This window comes from Hylobates moloch, unplaced genomic scaffold (assembly GCF_009828535.3).
Source record: "Hylobates moloch isolate HMO894 unplaced genomic scaffold, HMol_V3 SCAFFOLD_5, whole genome shotgun sequence".
In the NCBI taxonomy this organism is placed as follows: Eukaryota; Metazoa; Chordata; class Mammalia; order Primates; family Hylobatidae; genus Hylobates; species Hylobates moloch.
In genome coordinates, this window is record NW_026652280.1 from 92,169,742 (window position 1) to 92,192,476 (window position 22,735).

A 22,735-nucleotide genomic window follows, 5' to 3' on the forward strand; every position below is an offset into this window, starting at 1 on the left:
TGGCCTGGCCATCCTGTGGTCATCCCGCAGGCACATGGCCTGGCCATCCTGTGGTCATCCCGCAGGCGTGTGGCATGTTCATCCTGTGGTCATCCCACAGGCACGTGGTGTGGCCGTCCTGTGGTCATCCCGCAGGCATGTGGCATGCTCATCTGTGGTCATCCCACGGGCACATGGCCTGGCCATCCCGTGGTCGCAGCCGTCCCTTGCGTGGCTGCAGCATCCTGTGCTTGTGTTTGGCGTTTTGCTGATGGCTAGTGATGGTGAGCATCTTTTCATGTGCTGCATTCGGCTAATCATATCTCTTCTTTGGTGAAGTTTCTGTTCAGTCTTTTGCCCATTTTTTATTGGGTGACTTGCCTTCTTGTTATTGAGTTGCAAGAGGTCATTATCTATTTTAGATAGAAGTCCTTTATCAGATCTATGTGTTTAAAAAGTGTTTTCCAGCCTGTGGCTTGTCCTCGTTAGATGGCCTGAGCTCAGGCATGTGCTGTTCATTTTCAGTCCTTTTCTGCTCTGGTTTCCTCTGCAGAGTTGCTGCTGCTGTGTCTTTGAATTCAACCACCTTGGCTTCGCAGCGGCCCACATGGTGCTCATCTCAGACATCTTCATGCCCACATCTAGAAGTCCAGTTTGGATTTTAAGAAAAATCTCCTTTATCTCTGTTTACCATGTCTCATGTTTCTTCTAGCTTTCTGGATGGATGGGATACAGTTAGCGTGACTTAAAATGTCATCTACTAATTCTGCCATTCGGCCATTTATGGGACTTTTCCTGTGGATCGATTTGACTCCTAGGAAGGGATTATTTTCCTTTCTTCCCTGAACATGTGGTGATCTTTGATTAGAAGCAAAACATTGTGAACTCTTGGTTTTGTGCTGATGCACACACAGGCACACATGCACATGCATATGCACACATGCACATGACTTTTGTGAGCCAGCAGTGCTGTGCGTGCACCCTTGCTGAGAAGAGCTCACATCCTCGAGCCACACGTGACCGTAGAGCTCTTCCGTTGCGGCCCTGTGATGCCCCCACCACGGCTGCGACGCTGGGATGGAGCATAAATTGCTAAGCTCAGGTAGCTCTGCTGTTCAGAGGAGCCGGGAGAACCGATGGAAAACTGTTGTTGGGAAAAGACTAGTTGGGGTGTTCACGGGGCAGCTTCTCTCTGGAGAAATTCTGTGCGTTTCTTTGATAGAGGTTGGATTCATGAACTGATTTTAAAAGAAGGGTGAGTGATTTTGATGGGTACGTGTGTTCAAAGCCATGTGTTCAGGCTCACACGCAACTCAGCTGTAATTTTCCTGCATCACCCAGATGATTTTGAAGGAAATTCTATCTGTGACTATTCTGTATGTCTGTAAAGGAGAGAGATTCTTTTCCTTAAACTTAAGATGTCTCATTAGCATACCAAAAGTAGTGATTTCTTCATAACATTGAGTATCCAGCCTTTATGTTTGTCTGGTGTCTCATGACTTGTTTTTAGAGTGTTGAATGTGGATTCAAATAAGGTCCATGCATTGCACTTGGATGACAGATTTTGAAACTCTTTAACTTTATATTTTGAAATCATTATAAATTCATAAGAAGTTGCAAAAATAGCACAAATTCCAGGGCCACCCTCAGCTAGCCCCTACAGGGACAGCACCTTACACACTGGAGCACAACATTGGACCAGAGGTGACGGGCACAGGTGCCGAGTGGTCTCTGGATCCACTCCACCCTTCCTGTTTTTTTTTCCCGTCCACTTACTTTGTTAATGGAGCCTGCCTACTCTTCCTGTGATGTCTCCCAGGGTCTGAATTTTGCTAATTGCATGCTTTGGTATTGTTTAGAACAGTCTTTTTATTTCCTGTAAATTGGCAGCTAGATTTAGACCTTGATTGCATTCTCATTCTTCTTTGGAGGCCAGTTGGCTCCGCTGGTGGCTGTGTTCCACCACAGGAGGTGCATAATATCTGGTTGTCTTTTTGTGTTGTTTGCATCTACTGCTGACCTCTGCCTAGAACCTTCCTCTCTGTATAAGGCCAGTAATCCCATCCCGAGGCCCCCACCCTATTTCATGACTTCATTTAACCCTGATTACCTCCAATGGCGCCATCCCCAAATAGCATCACAACACTGGGGGTACGGGCTTCAACCCGTGAATTTGTGGGAGTTCCATCCATGACAATAGCCTTTTGATTTAAAGTGTTACTGGCGTCTAATGGAAATACAATTTTCTTTCCTTTGTATGCAAACTAACCTTTATCAAAGGACTTTCTGTTTGTCATAAGTCTAGTAATATTACTAGAACGCCTTGATGTGGCTTGGTCTGAGGTGACATGTGCCTTTTCCATGTGTAGTTGCAAGTCTTTTTTTCCTTTAATTTTGTCTGCCGCTTTCTCTTAAATGCTTTCTCTTTCCTCCTTTGTAGAAACTTTTAGTTTTTCAGAAGTTGACATATAATTTACAAACAATGAAATGCAGGGATCTCAAGTATTCAGTTAGGTGAGTTTTGATGAATATGAATTCCCCTGTAGCCCACACCCCTGTCAAGATGCAAAATATTTCCGTCTTCCCAGAAAACACCACCACATGCCTTACCAGTCATTCCTCACTGTTTGCCTGCCACCTCCCCTCCCAACAGGCAGCCACTGTTCTGATTTATTTTCATCAAGGACTAATTGGGCCTCTTCTAGAACATCAGATACATGGAATCAGATGGTCCCCGCTCTTGTCTCTGGCGTTTTTCCCCTGACATCACATCTGTGGGGCTTAGCTGTGCGTTGCATCTTAGTGGTGGTTTTATGCTTTGGGTTGCTGAGTAGTGTTCTGTTGTATGAATATACTGTCGTTTGTTGGACTGTTCTTCTGTTCGTGGACTTTGGGTTGTTTCTAGTTTCTGGCTATTGTGAACACTGCTTCTGTGAACGTTCTTGTAGGAGCCTTTATGTGGATGTGTGTTTTTGTTTCTCTTGGGTCAGTACTTAGCCATGGAATTAAGGAATCCTACATGCATATTTAACTTTCTAAGAAACTGCTAGCCCTTTTCCTCAGTAGTTGTGGCTTTTTCCTCAGTAGTTGTGGCTTTTTCCTCAGTAGTTCCTCGCCCTGCCAGCAGCGCATCAGTCTCCTGGTTCCTGCCTTCTCCGTGCCTTGGGTGTTCTCAGTCTGTGCAGGTTTAGCCATTCTGGAGGGCATGGCATTTGCTCTTGTACTTATCGGCCATTATTTGTCTTCTTATGTAAAATGTCTGTTCCAGTCTTTTGCCCTTTTTAAACAACTCAACAGTTGTCTCTTTTATTGTTGAACTGTAGACCTGCTTTCTATAGTTTAGCTAGAAGTCTTTTGTTGGATATATGCCATCCGTGGCTTGCCTATTCATTTTTCTTAACAGTATATTGAATAGAAGTGTGTGTATGATTAAATTTTGATGAAATGTGTTTTGTCACTTTTTGGTTAGTGCTTTTTACATTCTAGGAAATCTTTGCCTACTTTGAGCTTGGCACAGATACTCTCCGTGTTTTATTGTAGAAGCATTTTAGTTTTGCTTTTATGTCTGGGTTTCTGATCTGTCTTGGCGTGAGGTAGGGATTGAAGGTTTCTTTTTCTTCAGAGATACTCAGTTTTCTCAGAACTATTTATTTAAAACATGTTCCTTTCCCCCTTAGATTGATTTCACACTTTTGTTGACGTCTAGTTGACCATGTAAGTGTAGGTCTAGTTCTGAACATTATTCTGTTTTATTTATGTTTATATCGGTGTTTAATACTGTAGCTTTAAGGTAAGTCTTGAAATTCATGTGAATCCTGCTACTTGGGTCTTCTTTTGCAAGAATGGTTGGATCCCTCAAAGTCCTTTTGCATTTCCACGTGGATTTAAGAATCCTCTTGTTAGGCCGGGTGTGACGGCTCACGCCTGTAATCCCAGCACTTTGGGAGGCCGAGGTGGGCAGATCACCTGAGGTCAGGAGTTCGAGACCAGCCTGGCCAACATGGTGCAACCCCGTCTCTACTAAAAATAGCAAAAATTAGCCAGGCATGGTGGCGGGTGCCTGTAATCCCAGCTGCTCAGGAGGCTGAGACAGGAGAATCACTTGAACCCGGGAGGCAGAGGTTGCAGTGAGCCGAGATCGTGCCATTGCACTCTAGCCTGGGTAAGAAGAGTGAAACTCTGTCTCAAAACAAACAAACAAAAAACAAACAAACAAACAAAAACAAAAAAAAAGAATCTTCTTGTTAATTTCTTTTAAAAATAAGAAATTATTCCAGGATTTTGATAGGATTGTATTTAATTAAGAAAATTGACATCTTAACAATATTGAGTCTTCTAATCCATGGCCATGGTAAATTTTTTCATGTGTTTAGGTCTTTAATTTTTCTCAGCATTGTTTTGTGCTTTTCAGTGAGAGGTTTTGTACGTTTGTGTTAAGATTATTCCTAAATTTAAAAATTATATTGTAAATAGCAGTTTTATAAATTGTATTTTCCGTTTATTTGTTGCTGTTATATAGGAATAAAATTAATTTTCTTTATTGACCTTGTGCCCTGTGATGCCCCTAAATTTACTTATTAGTTCTAGCAGACTTGCCCCAGTTTCCTTAGACTTTTCTGTTTACATAACCATGTTACCTGCCAAACAAGATGACCTTTTTCTTTCTGGTATTTATGCCTTGTACAACTTTTTCTTGCCTCATTACAGTGGGCTCATTGTGCCACTGGTATAAGAGTGGCACCGAATAAGAGTGGTGAGAGTGAGAAGTGCTCGGAGCCCCTTCCTTATTCCTGATTTTAGGGGGAAAATCTTTACTCCATCAGCAGCATTTGATGTTAGCTTCAGAATTTTTATAGATGTCCTTTCTCAGCTGAGGATGGTCCCTTCTGTTCCTGGTTTGCTGAGAGTTTGCACACATGTTTTGCCATGTGCTGTGTCTGCATCTAATTGAGATGGCCATGTTTTTTTCTCCTTTCATTAATGTGAATGACATTGATTTTCAGTTGTTAGCTAAGCTTACATTACTGGGTGAATCTCTCTTGGCTATGCTGTATTATCCTTTCAATACGTTGTTGAATTAGTTTGTTACTATTTTATTATGGAGTTTTGCATCCACATTCATGAAGGATATTGGGCTTTAATTTCCCTTTTCTAGGAATGCTGTTGTCTCACTTTGGCAGCAGCATTATGCTGGTCCTCCTCGTCTGTTTTCTGAAAGAGTATGTGTATGGTTGGTATTATTTCTTATTTATATCGTGTGTAGAGTTCATCCGTAAGCCACCTGCACCCACCATTTCCTTGTAGAAAGATTTTTAATTATAAATTCAGATTTTCTACTTCTTCGTATGTCAGTTTTCGTAGCTTGTGTTTGTGAAAAATTTGTCTGTTTCATCTACATTTTCTCTTGGCATTCAGTTCCTTACAGTGCCTTGTTACCCACTTAATATCTGTAGGATCTGTGGGAATGTCCCTTTCATTTCTGATATCGATAATTTATGCCCTCTTCCTCTCTTGGCTTTCTGTCTCTTTTCTGCTTAGTCTGCTTGGGAAATTGATTGATTTTTTTTTTTTTTTTTTTTTTAAGTTTTCCAGGCTTTGTGTTTAATTCTTCGTTATTTGTCTATTTTTCATTTCATAGACTTCTGTTATTTCCTTCCACTTTGCATTTAATATGCACTTCCTTTTTCTGGCTTCTGAAGGTGGATTGTATGTATGAATCACTCATCTTAAGCCTTTTCTCCTAATATGAACATTTATATATTTCTTCCTCAGCTCGCCTTTAGCTGCATTCTACATGTTTTTATAAGTGATGTTTTTATTGTAATCTTCTCTTTAGCACTGTTTAATCTGATGTTCATTTCATCTCATGAAAATTTCATTTTCGATGTATTCTTCAGTTCCAGGAATTTTTGTTTATTATTTTGTGGAGTTTGCGATTTTTTCAGAGCCCTAATTGCTTTATTGATTATGTCCAACCTTTCCTCTAAATCTTTGGATATATTGGCCGGGCACAATGGCTCATGCCAGTAATCCCAGCACTTTTGGGAGGCCAAGACGGACAGATTACTTTAGGTGAGGAGTTTGAGACCAGCGTAGCCAACATGGTGAAACCTCATCTCTACAAAAATACAAAAATTAGCTGGGCTTGGTGGTGTTCGCCTGTAATCCCAGCTGCTCTGGAGGCTGAGGCAGGAGAATCACTTGGGAGACAGAGGTTGCACTGAGCTGAGATTGCGCCACTGCACTCCAGCCTGGGCAACAGAGGAGACTGTCTAAATAAATAAATAAATCGTTGAATATATTTATTTCATTCTTTTAAAGTCTTTGTTACTTTCATTATCTTTGTTATCTCTAGGCCTGTTTCTGTTGACTTATTTTTCCTGGTTATGAGTTACATTTTTCTGCTTCACCTGTCTAGTAATTTTTTTGTACACTAGGTATTGTGGTAGCAATGTTGTTGAAAGTCTCAGTTCTGTTTTCCTCCCTTAAAGAGTAGTGTGGTTTGTTCTGGCAGGCAGTTAATTTGCTGTTGGTTAGTTAGGATCCGTTTGAGGCTTGTTTTTAAGCTTTATTATGCCAGGTCCAGAGAACCCCTCACTCTGGGCTATTGTAGCCCAGTCCCCATGGCACAGCCGTTGTGGAATCTCTGTTAAATCTATTCGCCCAAGGTGTCTCCAGTCTGGGTGTGGGAACACGTCTGTCTCTTGCCCCGTGTGACCTCCAGAACTTCTCTTCCTCATGCTTCCCAGAGCTATTCTCTGCCAGGTCTTGCAGATGTTCTCTCTGACACCCTCAGCTATTTGTCCAGAGGCTTCCTTGGATCCCTGTTGATATTTTTAGAGTCCCTTCTCTGTGCAGCTCCGTCCTGACTGCCTCCTCATCCTGCAGATTTCAACAGCTCAGCAGCTTGAGACTTCCATTCCTGCCACCTCAGCTTCTCCAGACTGCAGGCCCCGTGTGGTTTCACCATCCCCACCTACAGCCCAGGAGGCTCCCACTCTCATCCCCTGTGCGCAGGGGCCACCGTCCTGCACGGTGGTATCCTGGGTCTGAAGCCAGGCTCTTCATATATTCTACCCAGTTTGTAGTTGTTGACAGTGGAGGTGAGGTCCAGTGTCAGTTACTCTGTCATGAGTGGAAGCAGAAATCTCTTCTTTCCTTTATTATTTTAAGAAATTCTTCCTTCCCATCTTCTACTTGGACATCATGGTGGTTTTTGTGTTCTTTCTAATGTAGACTTCATTTCAAAAATGGTTTATCCTCTCATTCCTAATTCTTATTTTGCCTCTTTTTTCAAATATTTTCTTTTTCTTTTTTTTCTTTTTTTGAGACGAAGTCTCGCTCTTGTCCCCCAGGCTGGAGTGCAATGGCGCAATCTTGGCTCACTGCAACCTCCACCTCCCGGGTTCAAGCGATTCTTCTGCCTCAGCCTCCCAAGTAGCTGGGATTACAAGCGCCTGCCACCACACCCAGCTAATTTTTGTATTTTTAGCAGAGACGGAGTTTCACCTTGTTGGCCAGGCTGGTCTTGAATTCCTGACCTCAGGTGATCCGCCTGCCTCGGCCTCCCAAAGTGCTGGGATTACAGGCATGGCCTGGCCTCAAATATTTTCTTAAATTGCATTGTTTCCCTGACTGTCTTATTGGGTTGTAGTCTTCATCTGTGTTATGTGTCTTCATCTGTGTTGTGTCTTCATCTTTGTTGTGTGTCTTCATCTGTGTTGTGTGTCTTCGTCTGTGTTGTGTGTCTTCATCTGTGTTGTGTGTCTTCGTCTGTGTGTCTTCATCTGTGTTATGTGTGTCTTCGCCTGTGTTGTGCTCTTCATCTGTGTTGTGTCTTCACCTGTGTTGTGTGTCTTCACCTGTGTTATGTGTCTTCGTCTGTGTTGTGTCTTCGTCTGTGTTGTGTGTCTTCGTCTGTGTTGTGTGTCTTCACCTGTGTTATGTGTGTGTCTTCTTCTGTGTTGTGTGTCTTCTTCTGTGTTGTGTGTCTTCGTCTGTGTTGTGTGTCTCCGCCTGTGTTATGTGTATGTCTTTGTCTGTGTTGTGTGTCTTCGTCTGTGTTGTGTGTCTTCGTCTGTGTTGTGTGACTTCATCGGTGTTATGTGTGTGTCCTTCTGGGATGTTTTGTCAGTGGGAGAGTGTTACTCTCCTCTTTATTCTTTTTGATTTTCATTGGACTCAACCGTGAAACTTTCTTGCTTGCTTTTAAGTGACCCCACTTTCCTTGTGCCTTTGTGAGGGTGCCGGGGGCATTGCTTTGCTGCTTCCATAGCTTTTGAGCTCCTTCTTCTGTTGTTTTCACAAAGTGATTAAAAACACGAAGCTCTCCAGAGTCTCCTTGTTGGAGGGGAGGCTACAGATGAGCAAGTGGAGGGGCCAGTGTGGTCCAGGCAGTGATGGCTGCAGGGGTGGGCTGGAGACCTCAGGGGAACCCCTGCTTAGCTTAGTATAGATACAAATGTCAACATGTAGGTGGAGATTGAGGTGTATGAGTGCATGTGTGTACGCACATGTGCCTCCATGTTCTTCCAGCTGAGAGGGCCTGGAAGCAGTGACACCCACTAGCAACGAGCCCACCCAGTGCTCTGATCTTAGTGTTTTTGTTTTTCGTTTGTGTAGACCCAGGCTGGAGTGAGGTGGTGTAGTCATGGTTCACTGCAGCCACCAACCTCCTGGGCTCAAGTGATCCTCTCACTTCAGCTCCTCAGTAGTTGAAACAACAGGCACATGCCACCATGCCCAGATAATTTAAAAAAAAATTGTTTTAGAAATGGGGGTCTTGCTGTGTTGCCCAGGCTGATCTGAAACTCCTGGCCTCAAGCAATTCACTTACCTGGGCCTCTCAAAGTGCTCTTGAGATTCCGGATGTGAATCAATGTGCCTGACCGGGTCTCAGTTTTTAATTCATTCATTACTTTTTTGAGGCAGGGTCTCACTGTGTCACCCAGGCTGGAGTGCAGTGGTGTGATTATGGGTCACGGCAGCCTCAATCTCCTGGGCTCAAGTGATCCTTCTGCCTCAGCCTCCCATGTAGCTGGGAACACAGACACACACCACCACGCCTGGCTAATTTTTACATTTTTTGTAGAGATGGGGTCTCCCTTTATTGCCCGGGCTGGTCTCAAACTCTTGGGCTCAAGTGATGGTCCCTTCTTGGCCTCCCAAAATACTGGGATTACAGGCATGAGCCACCATGCCTGGCCAGTTTTTTTTTTTTTTTTTTTTGAGACAGTTTCGCTCTGTTGCCCAGGCTGGAGTGCAGTGGCGCGATCTCGGCTCACTGCAAACTCTGCCTCCCGGGTTCACGCCATTCTCCTGCCTCAGCCTCCCGAGTAGCTGGGACTACAGGCGCCCGCCACCACGCCCGGCTAATTTTTTTTGTATTTTTAGTAGAGATGGGGTTTCACCATGTTAGCCAGGATGGTCTCGATCTCCTGACCTTGTGATCTGCCCATCGTGGCCTCCCAAATTGCTGGGATTACAGGCGTGAGCCACCATGCCTGGCTGCCTGGCCAGTTTTTAATATTCTCCAATGAAAAGTACCAGGGCTCCTTGGAGAAGGGGCTGATTCCCGGGCTGGGGCAGGGAATGCAGGAGGAGGTTGGAGCACCCTGCAGTGCCAGGAAGTCAGGACGTGCCCCAAAATGAAAAGTCTATTGATGGGGGCGCATCAGGGGACCCAGCAGCTGACGGCAGGAGCTCCCCAGGGCCAAGGACGGACAGTGTGATTCACAAAACAAAGTAGTGTTGTGTTCTAGCTCGGAGTGCAGCCTCAATAGCCAGGACTTCATCCCAATATAAACAAATGGCTGAATATATAAATGAGTGACTGAGAAGAGGCCGCTCTCTGGTGCCGAACTTCCAGTAATTCCCGTAGCTACTCCTCCGTCAGGGTGGTAAGGGGTGGTCCCCGCCCCTTCAGTGTGGGCTGCGGGCAGCAGCTTCGTTCGAGAGCACAGTGCAGGACGGGGAATACAAGAGCGTCTTTGCATGGGGAGGCCTGACAGTCACAACCTCAGCCAGGAGATCGGGAGCACCTCCCGCGATGAGCCGTGCTGACAGGACGGGCCGTGGGCACGGGGCGACGAGGGGGACATTTCCCTCTGTGCTCTTCCTACCTACACCCACAGCCCAGCCTCATCGTGAGGAGAGCAGCGGACGGATCCAGACATCCGAGTCAAGTGTGGACCTTGCTGCGTCAACATGGATTTGTTCATTGCTAACAAACAGACCATCCTAGTGTAAGGGTTAGCAATAGGAAGAGTGAGTGTGGGGCCATGGGGATTCTGTGTTTGCAGCTTCTTTGTAAATCTAACACTTTTCTAAAACTAAAAGCTTGTTAAAGGTAAAATAACCTCTGACATAGACACATGGCCCTTGCCCTTGCCCCGTCCCGCCTTGGTTGCGACCGCTCCCCCCTGTGTGGTGCCTCTGCCCCGCTCCTGTGCTCTCTGTTCCTGGCCAGCTCCTGGCCCTGGCTGTGCCCAGAAGGTACTTTTGCTCTTCCTTTTCTGGGGTGGTGGGGCCAGGCCACACTGGCACCCGTCACTGGCCTGCGGGCCTCTGTGGCAGCTCCCCGTGGAGTCTGCAGAGCCTGCTCCGGGTCTGCTCCTCTTCCCAGTGCTGTGTCTGTAGCTCATTGTCTGTGGGTTCCACCTGCCCCTCCCCCTCCCCCTCCCCCACTCCTGCCCCACTCCCTAAGTTTTGATCAATAGGAATACCTGCTCCCTGCACGTGTCCCCCAGTGAACAAACACAGATGAATGTGGACGTTCCTCCGGTGCCAGCCCAGCCCTCTTGGGACAGTGGCACAAGCCACAGAGCTGCCGTGTGCTGACCAGACCCACTGGGCACGCTTGGCGTGTTCCCCCCACCCTACCCAGCACCTTGTCCTGACTGTTTCCCCGCCCCCGTGCCACCCTCACCACTGCCTTGCCTGGTTGCCTGGCTTCTTGTGCCTGAAGCCTCCACCATCCCCAGCTTCCCTTGTGCTCTGCCCTCCAACCCCCAGCAGCTCATTCTCCCTGTCATGGGCCTTTGCGCAGCCTCCTCTGTCCAGGCCATGCCTCCCGAGAGTGGGCAGGTCTGCGTCATGCACCTCCTGGTCCCAGCCCTGCTATTCACGGGGGCCTCCCCAGGTCTGGAGCCCGCTGTTCCTGTGGCTCCCTTTGCCACTTGGGTGACCTGCCAGCACCTGTGTCTCCACTGTTGGTGGAACCCCCGAGGGCAGACCGGCAGCCGTGAGCACGGTGCCTGGGTGCGTGTGGCACCACAGGGCTGTGGGATGGCCTTGCTAGGGCAGAGGAAGGCCCGTGGGCGCATGGACTTCCTGAGCCTCACTGGGCTGTTTGTTTTATAGAGACCAGTTCCGCACTGCTCAGAGCGTGGCTTAGGGACTGGCCTAGTGGGGAAAATGCAGCCTGTTGGGCCTGCTGCTGCTGCTGCTGCTTAGGGAGGCGGGGGCCAGCCTGGGGCCGTCCGCCTCTGCTGTGGCTCCTGGAGAGTGTGTCTGTGCTGGGTCGGTGTGCTGTCTCCCTGTGTGCCCAGGCTGTGTGTGTGTGTGCAGTCCAGACACCACAACCCCCATGGGGGCTGGTATTCATAGGGGTGAGCCCGCCCTGGCTGCTTTCCTGATGGCTGTGTGCTCCCCGCAGCAGCTGGTACCGCAGGCTGTGTCCTGACTCCTGCAGGGCTTCACACCGACAGAGGTGCTGGGACAGCTTCTGCGGGGCAGTGGCTGGAGATGCTGGGGTCTCTTGATTGGCAGGAAGCACAGGAAGTATGGCTCCCATGCGGGTGGGGGTGCTCCTGATGACCCGGTGTTGTCAGGGGGCTGTCACTGCCAGTGGGGTCCACACTGACTCAGGATGAGAGAGCATTGCCCTCTCAGGTGTTTGCATTTTCGGGATGTGGTGGTCTCCTGTGTGCAGACCAGCCAGAAGGAAGGCCAGCGCTGTGCCGCTCTATGCGCCCCCATGGGGAGCTGCTCTGGGCATTTCTGTTGGGCTGGGTGCCCTGTGGCCCTGGCTGGCAGCAGCCTCAGCCCAGCACCATCCAGGCACTGCAGAAGCTGGTCGGCGCCTTCTCTCTCCAGGGCCATCCATCAGGAAAGCCACTTTGAGTGCCTCCAGCTGTGTACACACTGCAGGGCAGGGTGGCCCATCTGTCCGTCTGTCTGTCCCCAGCCCGAGCACTGACTGGGCTGGGCTGGGCCGGACAAGGGTGAGGGGAGTGCCATCGACCTGGAGCTCATCAGCAGAGCTGCTGCCTGTGTTCAGAAGGGATTTCCTGGGGGCTTGGCACCAGAGGACCTTGAGGTGGACCCCAGGACCTCTCTGATGGGTCCTTCTTGCAGGCCAAGGATGGCCCTTTCCCCTCCCTTCTGGTCCCACCCCCACCGCCTTTTCTGACAGCCATGCCACTTTGAAAAGGCCGATTCAGATGCTCCCTTATTTAACCAGCCTTGGCCAGCCCTTGCCTCTGGAAAGGGAGCAGCTGTTTTTCTCTGCCAGGCGTCCCATTGGCCAGGGAGTGAGGGTGGAGGGCCGAGAGGCTGGAGGGCCCAGCAGCAGGCATTTGCGAGTGCTGGCCAGCCGGCACCCCGCCCCGCTTCTCCCTACCTCCCCTCCCCACCTCCCCGTCGCCCACATCATGCTGGGAGACCACTGCAGTCTCCCTGAAGACCAAGCCCTGCCTAGCCAGTCCCCACAAACTGGACTCTGCTGCAAAATGGTGCTTCAGGCCGTCAGCAAAGTGCTCAGGTAACACCTGCCGGCCTGGCTGGGGAAGGGGTGTGTAGCACATCTGTCTGCCCTGTTCTGGCCCCCAGGAGGTCAGGTTGGGGAGGCGGCGGACTGTGTCCATGGCTGCCCTCCCAGTGTGGCCAGTGGCTGTGCAGCAAGCTGTGCTGGGCCACCCGCAAACTGTCCAGGGCAGAGGCGGCTGTGCAGTCCAGGCCAGCCTGGCGTGTTTGCTCTGGAGCCCTGCCGAGTGGGGCTTTCCTTAGCTGCCTGCACTTCCTGTTGCTCTGTGGGAGAGGAGCGAGTCTTGATGTCCTCGACCTTCAGGGTTGACCCCACCTTGCCAGCACAGGAGCCTGCCTTGTCCTCCCGCAGCCCGCACGGTGTGGTTCCTCAGCAGCCAGCAGGCATGCCTGTCTTTGTCCCAGCCCGCGGCTGTTTGTGCCCTGGGCAGGGGCTTCAGCCACCCAGGCAGAGGTGACCCGGAGTCTGTCCTTGTGTGGCTTTGTCCAGAGAAGTGGCATGGGGCTCCCGGATGCCTATTTTTATGCTGGCTGCCATAGGGATGTTGCCGGAAAATCCATTTTTGACACTTTTCTCACCTGTACTTTCTCTGACCTGCTGCAGGGGTGCCTCCCTGCCTACACCACTCAGCCGGGTGTGTGCAGGGGCGTGTGTGGGAGTGTGAGCCCATGTGTGTGGGAGCGTGCACCCGTGTGTGGGCATGAGGGGCCAGGGGAGTGGGGCAGGCACAGCCAGCTGCAGCAGTGAGCGCGTCCTCCCGGGTGGGGTTGCCTGGTGGGGGTGTGAAGCGACCGTGGCCTGCTGGACGTGCCCTCCAGGGGCTGGGGGCTGCGGCACCCGTGTGCATCTCCGTGCCTCTGCCTGTCCCTGGGCACCCGGCTCCATCTTTCTCTTCATAGGCTCCTTCCCTGTCTCCCGATCACCTGTGCATTCAACAGGGAGGGCTCCCCAAGTAGACACAAGGGTGCCTGCCGGTGACCCTGCCGAAGATGTCCTATCTGAAGGTGAAACTGTGAGGTTTTGGAAACGTGTGGGCAAGTTGGCAGTACTCGTGAGTTCAAATCAGGAAAACGGTGCCTGACATCAGTGGCGTGAGGGGACTGGCGTGTGTGTGTGTGTGTGTGTGTGTGTGTGCTTGTGCCAGTGTGTGCTTGTGTGTCTGAGGCCGAATGTTGAAGGCAGCTCCACAGGAGACACAGAGGCAGGCCTGGAGCCCAGCCAGGCCCTAAGGAAGACGGGCGGAGTCCCTTCCCTGGGGCTCAGGAAGGTTTCAGAGGAAGCGATGAGGAAGCCACCTTGGCTGGGAGCTGGACGCATGGAGGGGCCGAGGTGCAGTGAGGCATGGCAGCCACGTGGGGCTGAGGTTCTAGGACAGCAGCAGCACCTGCCTGTTTGGACGTTTGGTCTGGGATGTCTGCAGGCGTTCCTCGTCCCATCTTGGCTTTTTCCTTCTCAATGGGCCTCTCTGCAGAGGGCACAGTAGGCTGGTGAAAGCTCGCTTTGTCTGGGGCTGCTGACCTGTTTGGTGGGGGCAGACAATTAAATTCAGAGGAGAAGAAGCCACACTCCACAGCTTCCAGCTGGCCAAAGCCTGTGGGCAGTGCAGGCTGTGCTGAGAGATGGACAGGGGCTCCAGGGGGCCTTCCCACCCCTCGGCCTGAGGCCCTGTGACAGAAGTGGGATCAGCACCCAGGGAGAACTCGGGTTAGAACACAGTGTTAGAAATGCAGTTTTCAGGGCACCCCCCAACACCCAGAAGGCCACATCAGAAATGTAGGGGTGGGGGTGGTGCCAAGCACCCCAGCATGTGGTGCCCTCCCTGCATGTTGGGGTGACAGGAGGCACCCGTGGCATGTACCCCGGGCAGCAAGGTGTGCTGAGCCCCGGGCTCTGTACTGGGTGGCTGCTGGGGGCTCTGCCTGGCCGGGTCTTGGGGAAAGGGGTCACTGGGAGCCTTGACTTTCAGGCTCTGGGTGGACCAACCAGCACTGACATTCACCGGAACCAAGGAGCGTGAGGGGCCCGGTGCAGTCGGCTGAGTGCGGTCCAAGGACCACGCCCTCCTGAGAGGCGGTGCCTGCGGGCCTTTCTCTCTCCTGCACCCCACACTCCGCCTCGTCACCATATTTTCCAGGCCTGGGCTTGGGAACTTGCATTTCTGGGCCCCTCGTGCCTGCCCCACCCCTTGGCGTTGACCTGTGGTGAGAAGTGCCAGACGAGGGCCACCTCCTGCTGCTGCCCACCCACCTCAGGGTCTACAGGCTCGACTTCCATAGCAAGTGTGCTCTGGGCGAGTGGGGGTCTCTGAGCCTGGAGCACCCCATTCCTGTGGGCTGTGGGGCCTGGCTAGGATTCCATCCCTGTGATAATGAAGTCGACGCTCGAGGCACAGGTGCGGGGCACTCAGTTGTGCTGTCCTCATCCCTCAGGGCTGACGAGGAGTGGGCAGCTCCCAGCCCACTCCCCAGCTCCTCCTGCCTGTGAAGCAGTGTGCACCTGCTGTGGGCAGGGTGAGGCCCCCTGTGTGTTGACTGTGTGGTTGTCTGCGTTTTCCACGGGAGCCCAGCAGCTCTGATGCCTCCCTGTGCTCCTTCCCTTGCCCACCAAATTTGTGTCCAGCAGGGATTGCCTCACTTCCCAGTAGGGATCGGTTACGTGCTGGGTGCCAAGGAGGCCGACTGGCACAATGTCATGGGTACCACTGGTGAGAATGGGGAGGGTGGCATTTGACAGGCTCTTAAAGGACCAGGAGAAGTTTGCTAGGCCTGGTGTAAGATGGGCAAGTTGGCAGAGCAGCAGCTGGTGCCCACAAGCAGGGTGCAGACCCCTGTGGCGGGCAGAACAGGGCATTTGGAGCAGGGAGGAGGGAGGTGAGGCTGGTGAGTGTGTGGGAGGCAGGAGGGAGGTGGTTCCATCTGGCCCAGCCCCTCCCAAGTGCATGGTGCCTGCCAGGCAGGACCCAGGCTCAGAGCCCACCTGTTGGAATAGTGTGAGGGATTTTGCTTTGGGGGCTGTGCACACAGCATCTGCCTTTCTGCTTCTTCCAAGTGGTCACAGAAGCCCTGTGGGTGGGCTGAGGTCCAAGGTCCACTCCCCAGTCCCTTCAGCGGCATCTCTGTCCTGCCTGCGGCCGGGGTCTGCTCCCACAGTCCTCCCTCCACATCCAAGGACTTGGTCTTTCTGTGCCCCGGGGCTCCTAGCCAGCAGCACAGGGGGAGCTGGGAGCAGGGCGCAGGGCCTCAGCACTTCCCTGGGTGAGGGGCAACTGGGCCACTGAGGCAGTGACCGGGCACACCTCTGGGCCTGGACGGCGCAGATCCTGTGAGCCTGCGGGGGCGCCACAGAGTTGTTTTCTCCACTGGGCAAAGCTGAGAATGAGTAAGGACGAGAAGGGCGCCACAGAGGTGTCGTGTGCTCTGAGGCCTCCTCGGCAGCTGCCGCTGGCTTGGACCAAGCAGTGGGCTGCCTTAGAGTGACTGCTTCCTGCCCGGGCCTGGGCCTTCGCTGAGAGCCTGTCCTTCTGGGAAGGAAGGCACTTGAGGTCAGGGAGACATGGGTGCTGCCAGGCGTTCAGGGCTTTCCCGTGGAAGTGCCTCTGTTGGTGCCCGCACAGCCGTTCCTGGAGCAGAGGCCATGTCCTGCGCGTCGCCTTGGTCCTACTACCTTTGGGCCAGTGCCCATCCACCTGCCCCATGGGAATGAGTGACTGGGTCCAAAGAAGGTAGGCTTGCAGGAAGCTTGTCTCACAGTGCTCCAAGCTCCGGGGCCCGATCAGCCCTGGGTGCTGGGGACAGGGTGAAATTGGGCGAGCAGCTTGGGGAGGCCCAGCCTGGAGGGCCTCGTGCGTACTTTTCTTCTGTGTTCTAGGAGAGCAGGTGTGGACGGGAAGAGGCAGGGAGGCTGAGGCGCCAGTGCTGGAGTGGCGGCTGCTCACCACCTCCTGACCACAGCCAGAGCCTGGGAGAGGGAAGCCAGGTCTCCAGGCTCTGCCCCTGCCCAGCCCTCTCTGAGGACCGGAGGTGGAAGGTAGCCCCGGCCTGGAAGGCTGGCGAGGGGGCAGGAACTGTCAGTAGGGCAGCCTCCCTAGCAGGCCCTGGGGCACACCCTGAGAGTGAGCGTGCTGACAGCTGCTCCTGCTGGCAGCCCTGCGTGACCACTAGGTAACTGCCACCTGGAGCTTGCCAGTTGACATAGCTCCTAAGACACAGAGGAGGGAGATGACTTGTAGCCCGCTTGGTAGCCCAGGCCCCCACTGCAACCCACCCCTCCAAATGGGAAGGCCGAGCCTAGGCTGTAGCTGCCTGGGTGGGGTGTGGTGTGCTGTGAGAGCACAGGGCAGGGAGCTGCAGGCCCACCTGCTGGTGGTCAAGGCCAGGCCCAGCGTCATGGGGAGAGCCTTCCCTGTGGTGGACACGCTGGGCATGGCCTAGCAGAGGCTGGTGTGGAGCCTGGGTACCTCGCTATGCTGGGGCGAGGGGCTGCAGACTACACGGAAGCTCAAGTCCCTGTCTGTCCCACCCCTGTACTGTGAGGACCCCGAGTGCCCACACTGCATGTGGCCCATCCACACCTGTGCTTCCTCTTCCTCAGACCCCACACCCTGTGCTCTGGAGAGATGGTGGAGTGGGAGTGCCGGGGCCCAGGGGCCCTGCCTCTGCCCCTGCCCCTGCTCCTGCCCCTGCCCCGCTCCCTGCCTGGCTCTGGCTGCTCCCAGCACTGCCCCCAGAGGCCTGCGCTGGTCGCCTTTTAAGGCGAAGATCTGCTGTGAGAAGCTGAAAGGGAAACATTTCCCTGGCATTCAGGGAGCATTTTTCCTTTCTCTTTCTTTTAAATAAACCATTAGCAACTTTTCAAAACGAGAAAGGAAAAAAATAAGGACAGGGTCAGGTTGCTGCAAAGACCTTTGGCCCCCATCCTCATCACCTTGTGGCCTCCCCAGGCCTGGTGGACAACAGGGACACTGGAGCTGCAGGCCAGGCTGCCGCCTGATGCCAGGGGCCCCGTGCTGTCAGGCCGGCCAGGAAGGCAGGTACCCTGCACAAGGCCTGCGGTATGTTTTCACCGGGGCCACTAGCGGCAGGGGCAGGGACAGGCTGGCCAACTCAAAAGAAGCCAAGAGTGAGAGAGTTTGCTTCTCCTTTCCTTCCAAGAGCACTGGAAAACTGGAAGGTGGGCGCTGGGGGCCCTAAACCCTGGGCCCCTCCCTGGTTGGAGGAGGTGGTGAGGGGTGAGGATGCCCTCCGTGCAGGGGCCCATGTGGCAAGTGGGAGCGCCAGCCCTTCTTCCCAGGAGGCGCCATGCAAGGCAGCTCCACTGGCCCCTCTGTGGAGCAGCCTCACCGTTGGTGTCCCGTTGGTGTCCTTTGAGCCTGGCAGGGAGGCAGGGTTGCCCCGATGGGCTTGGACAGCTCCCTCTACACCTGTGCTGGCCACAACTGACCCATGGGCAGGCCCTGGGTCTGATGGGCACGTAGTGACCACACCATGTCTCCTCTCTTGGCAGGAAGTCCAAAGCCAAGCCCAATGGCAAGAAGCCCGCTGCGGAGGAGCGGAAAGCCTACCTGGAGCCTGAGCACACCAAGGCCAGGATCACCGACTTCCAGTTCAAGGAGCTGGTGGTGCTGCCCCGCGAGATTGACCTTAACGAGTGGCTGGCCAGCAACAGTGCGCAGGGGCCTGGGGGCGGGCCCCTTCCCTCCTCCCTGCTCCTCCTCGAAGCCCCTCCTCAAGGAGGACCCCCACGGCTGGTGCTCAGCAGCCCCCTGCCACGAGGGGAGACTGTGGCCCGTGGACAGGCGGAGCTCACACAGCTGAGCTCCTGCACTGTTGCTGGAAGCAGGGGTGGACGGGGTGGCTCGGCTCTGGTGTTTTTCACAGCTGGCTCCTTCTCTTCTCTTCTCTTCCAGCCACGACGTTTTTCCACCACATCAACCTGCAGTATAGCACCATCTCGGAGTTCTGCACAGGAGAGACGTGTCAGACAATGGCCGTGTGCAACACGTGAGTGCTGCCTGGCTGCAGCCCGTTTTCTCTTGGGGGACTCAGTGGGCTCCGAGCCCCCGCTGCCCCAGGCTCCTGTCCTCTCAGATTCCGTTCTCACCTGGAGACCCTGAGAATTCTTGGCACAGGCCTTCCACAGCATCCACCTTCCTGTGGAAAGGCCACAGACTGGGCCAGTGGCCCAGCCACCCAGGTCCCCAGTGGGGCCCAGAAGGTGCAGGAGCTGGTGGGGGTTGATGGGCAATGTTTCTAGGGACAGAGACGTTTCCAGAAGGAATGCCCTAAGATTGCAGAGAGCCCTTCTCCACCGGCTCCCGTGACAGCTGTGGATGGGACAGTGAGGGCTGGGCTGGGCTGGGCAGGCCACAGCTCCTTGCTCGGCCACTCATTTCATGGGGGCTCAGGTGCCTTCTCCGTGACCGTCCAACATGCCTGGTGCTGGTAGCTCTCTACTGGAAGCACTGCACCCTGATTTCCTCAGTAAGTGGGTGTCCGTTAGTGGCCCTGAGCCACCCCACTTGCATAGCACGGTAAGGAGCGCCGCCAGGCCTAGGTTGCTGAAGGCAGCTTTGGAGGCTGGGTCTGCTGGGCTTAGCCTGGGATATGTGCGGCTGAGGAGGGCGGAAGCTTTTCCCTGATGTCCCGTTGTTGTCAGTGCACACAGGTCAGGGGCAGAACGTGTGCTTGTGAGTGCGTCCTGAAAGTCATCCTACCCACAGACATGGCTTTCCTGGCCCTGGCACAGGAAAAGCTGGTCCCCAGACAAAGCTGAGTTCTGCCTTCAAGAAGCCAAGGGGAGTTTCTGCACAGGCAGGTGGCAGGTGTCCCCTTGGCTTCAGTCCTCCTGGGCCCTACCCTCATGGCCATGATGGGTCACAGCTTGGTTTGGTTATGGGTGACACGGGGGCAGGTGCAGACAGCAGCTGGCTTCACTCTCTTAATTCCCCAGGAAGATGAGATGTCACAGCCAGGCATGGCCCAGGAAGATGGGGACAGTGCTTATGGCTTTGAGGGGAGCAAGCTCAATGTGAGACGGTGGTGGCCTCCGTGGATCAGGCATGGAGATGGGTCCTGAGGTGACAGGGCAGCACCTGAGAGCTACGCGAGGGCCTTGTGTCCACTGTGGCTCTGGAGCCACCTGTGGCCAAGCACTGGCTCAGTGCCTCTGCCCCTGGGCAGGCAGGGCCTGGCACCCTTCCCAGAGGCTCTGCTCCTGCGTGTTCTGTGGTACTGGGTTTGTTTGGAAAAAGAGTCCTTTGAGGAGTGTAGGATGTGGTGTTGGGCAGACCTACGTCCCCTTGGAGAGCCTAGGCCACCCAGATGTGCCTCTCGGTCCTTCTCATCTGGAGCTGGCATCATGGTGGTAGTAGATGTGTGTGAATTAATTGCATGTAGTGCCTTCCCAGGAATCCTTTCAAACCAAGGGACAGACATCCACTCAAACTAAGAGAAACATGGAGACTTCTCAGAGGGCCTCAGGGCCACTTGCCACCCAAAAGACCAGCAAGTCTGTCTGGGTCGTGTGAGGGCCCTGGGATTGAGGCGTGTGTCCTCCCTGCTGGGGCCTGTAGGACAGTCCCAAAAAGGCTGAAGTCTGACTCCTAGGGAGAGGAGAAAGGGGGCGGGGCCAGAAACACATTGCAGCAATAATGGCTGAGAACTTCCCACAAAGACACAAACCTGCAGACTTAAGAAGCTAAGCAAACCCCAAATAAGGCTCACAGACACGTGCAGATGCACGCAGCCAAATGCTGAGAACAGGAGGCAAAGAAAAAGCCCTTGGCAGCCGTCCTCTGTCAGCAGTCAGACGGCAGTGGCCTGGTACTGACAAGAGATGCCGCAGTGAATGACCGTGGCACTTGTTAGAAACCTGGGAGGCCAGAAGGAAGAAGGAAGCCCCACACATCTTCCAGTGCTGGGAGAAAAGAAAGGTCATCCCAGAATTCTGCATCCAGCCAGTGTCCAAAGTCACTCAAAACCAAGAGCCCTCACAGCCAGCAGACCTGTTCCAGAGGCTCCCTGCAGAGTTCTCTGACAGGAGGGCCTCCTCCCACTGAGTATTTGTGGAGATGCCAGTGATGGTGCAAGAAGACAAGAGCAGTGTCCGGCAGCGCCTGTGCAGTGCTGTTCCCAGGGTAGCTGTGGGGCCTGTGGCAGTGGTGGGGCCTGTGGCGGCCGTGGGGCCTGTGCAGTGCCATTCTCAGGGCAGCTGTGGGGCCTGTGGCGGCCGTGGGGCTGTGGGCAAGAGAGCTGCTATGCTTCAGTGGAAGCACATGTGTGGGTGCCATGGAGAGCATGTGGGGTTGAGGTGCGTGTTACAGCCCTTTGAGCAGGCCTTGCAGAGCTTATGTGAAGAGACGCAGTCAGAATCAGAGTAGGTAAATTTAAACGAAATACAAAAACATTTCAGTGGCCCAGAAGAAAGCAGGAAAGAAGAAATAAGGAATGAGGAACAGAGGCAACAGACAGCAAATAACGGAAAACCTAAATGCTAACAGATCAACAGACGGGACTGGGCAGCTTATGAGAATGGATTTTTAAAATAAACCAACTCTCTGGTGTCTGCAAGAAGCTCATTTGTGATATTTCATTTGGGATGCTGTCACGAAACACGATAGGCTAGGTGGCTTGTGAACAACAGAATTTTATTTCTTGCAGTTCTGGAAGCTGAAAGTCCAAGGTGAAGATACACTGTGGACCAGGAAGGGGGCACTGACCACATCACTGGATCTGATTAGCCAGATTCAGTGTCTGGTGAGGGTCCCTTTCCAGGTCCACAGACAGCGCCTTCTTGCTGGAAGGAAGGCAGGTCGAGGGAGCCACCAGTTCCGTTCATGAGCGTTCTGCCCTTGCAACCTCATCACCTCCCAAAGGCCCCATCTCCAGATACCCTTGTGTCTGGGGTTAAGCTTTCAACATAGGAATGTGGGGCATAAGCATCCTGTGTGTCCCATCACTCTAGGTGCTGTGGTGCAGGCAGATGAGAAGTAAGAGGACAGAAGATGTGCCGAGAAAACACGCATCAGAAGGAAGCGGAAGTGGCTATGTCAGTGCCAAAGGAGACTCCAAGGAAGGAAGTGACCAGGAATAGAAAGGTTATCTATTTAGAAAAGGAGCAGCTCTTGAAGAAGAAATCCTGCCGTGAATGTGTGTGCACCAGACAACAGGGCTTTCCACACAAAACAAACGGACGGACTGAGCCGCACGGAGACATGGGTAGAAATCACATGATGGCCGGGGATTGCAGCCCTCCTCTCAGTGATAGAGCCTCATAGACAAAGTCAGTGAGAGCATGGAGCCCAATGACCCCACCAGTCGGCTGGATTGAAATGACACACAAACGCACTGCAGCCTCAACAGGAGAACACCCATCTTTTCAACTTCACAAAGATTAGCCACCAAAATGGAGCATACCTGTCACAGAACAGCCCTTAACAAATTTTAAAAAATCAAAACCATACGAAGTACATTTTCTGACCATGGTGGAGTTAAACTAGAAATCAGTAACAGAGAACAGGAAAGTCTCCAAACACTTGCAGACTAACATAATTCTGAGTAATCCATGGGTCCGAGAGGATGCCTTAAGAAAAAAACTTTAACACTGTACACAGGAAAATACAGCATGTCAGAATTTGTGAGACATAACTCAAGCAGTGCCTAGAGGGGATTTATAGGATTAAATGCTTTCTTAGAAAAAGAAGACGAGTAATCTAAGTTTCCAACTTAAACTAGAAAAAGAGCAAAATAAGTCAAAATCAAGGAGAAGAAAGTAAATAAGAACAGAAAGCACTGAGTTGATTTTTAAAACAATAGGGGAAATGAGTGAAATCAAAATGTGATGACTTGGAAAGATAATAAATTGGTAAACCTTTAGCAGGTATGAAGATAAGAGAGAAGATGCAATGATCAGTAAAAAGGAGTGAGTGTCACTAAACCCTGTGAATGTAAAGAGGAGTATCACTGTAGACCCAGTGGATGTTAAAAGGATAAT

General features: G+C 52.5%; 1 protein-coding gene across 4 annotated transcripts in view; it reads left to right on the forward strand.

The window, feature by feature from the left end:
- Window positions 1-22,735, forward strand: part of MOB2 (MOB kinase activator 2) — a 69,691-nt gene that overhangs the window by 40,464 nt on the left and 6,492 nt on the right. For 3 of the 4 annotated variants that reach the window (XM_032153865.2, XM_058439087.1, XM_058439088.1), the window contains 2 exons: window positions 18,248-18,408; window positions 18,651-18,744. In XM_032153865.2, coding sequence (XP_032009756.1) covers window positions 18,248-18,408; window positions 18,651-18,744 — 255 coding nt within the window. Of the gene's footprint in view, window positions 1-12,382; window positions 12,743-18,247; window positions 18,409-18,650; window positions 18,745-22,735 lie in introns of those variants that run through there. The other variant, XM_032153863.2, reaches the window with a different exon arrangement.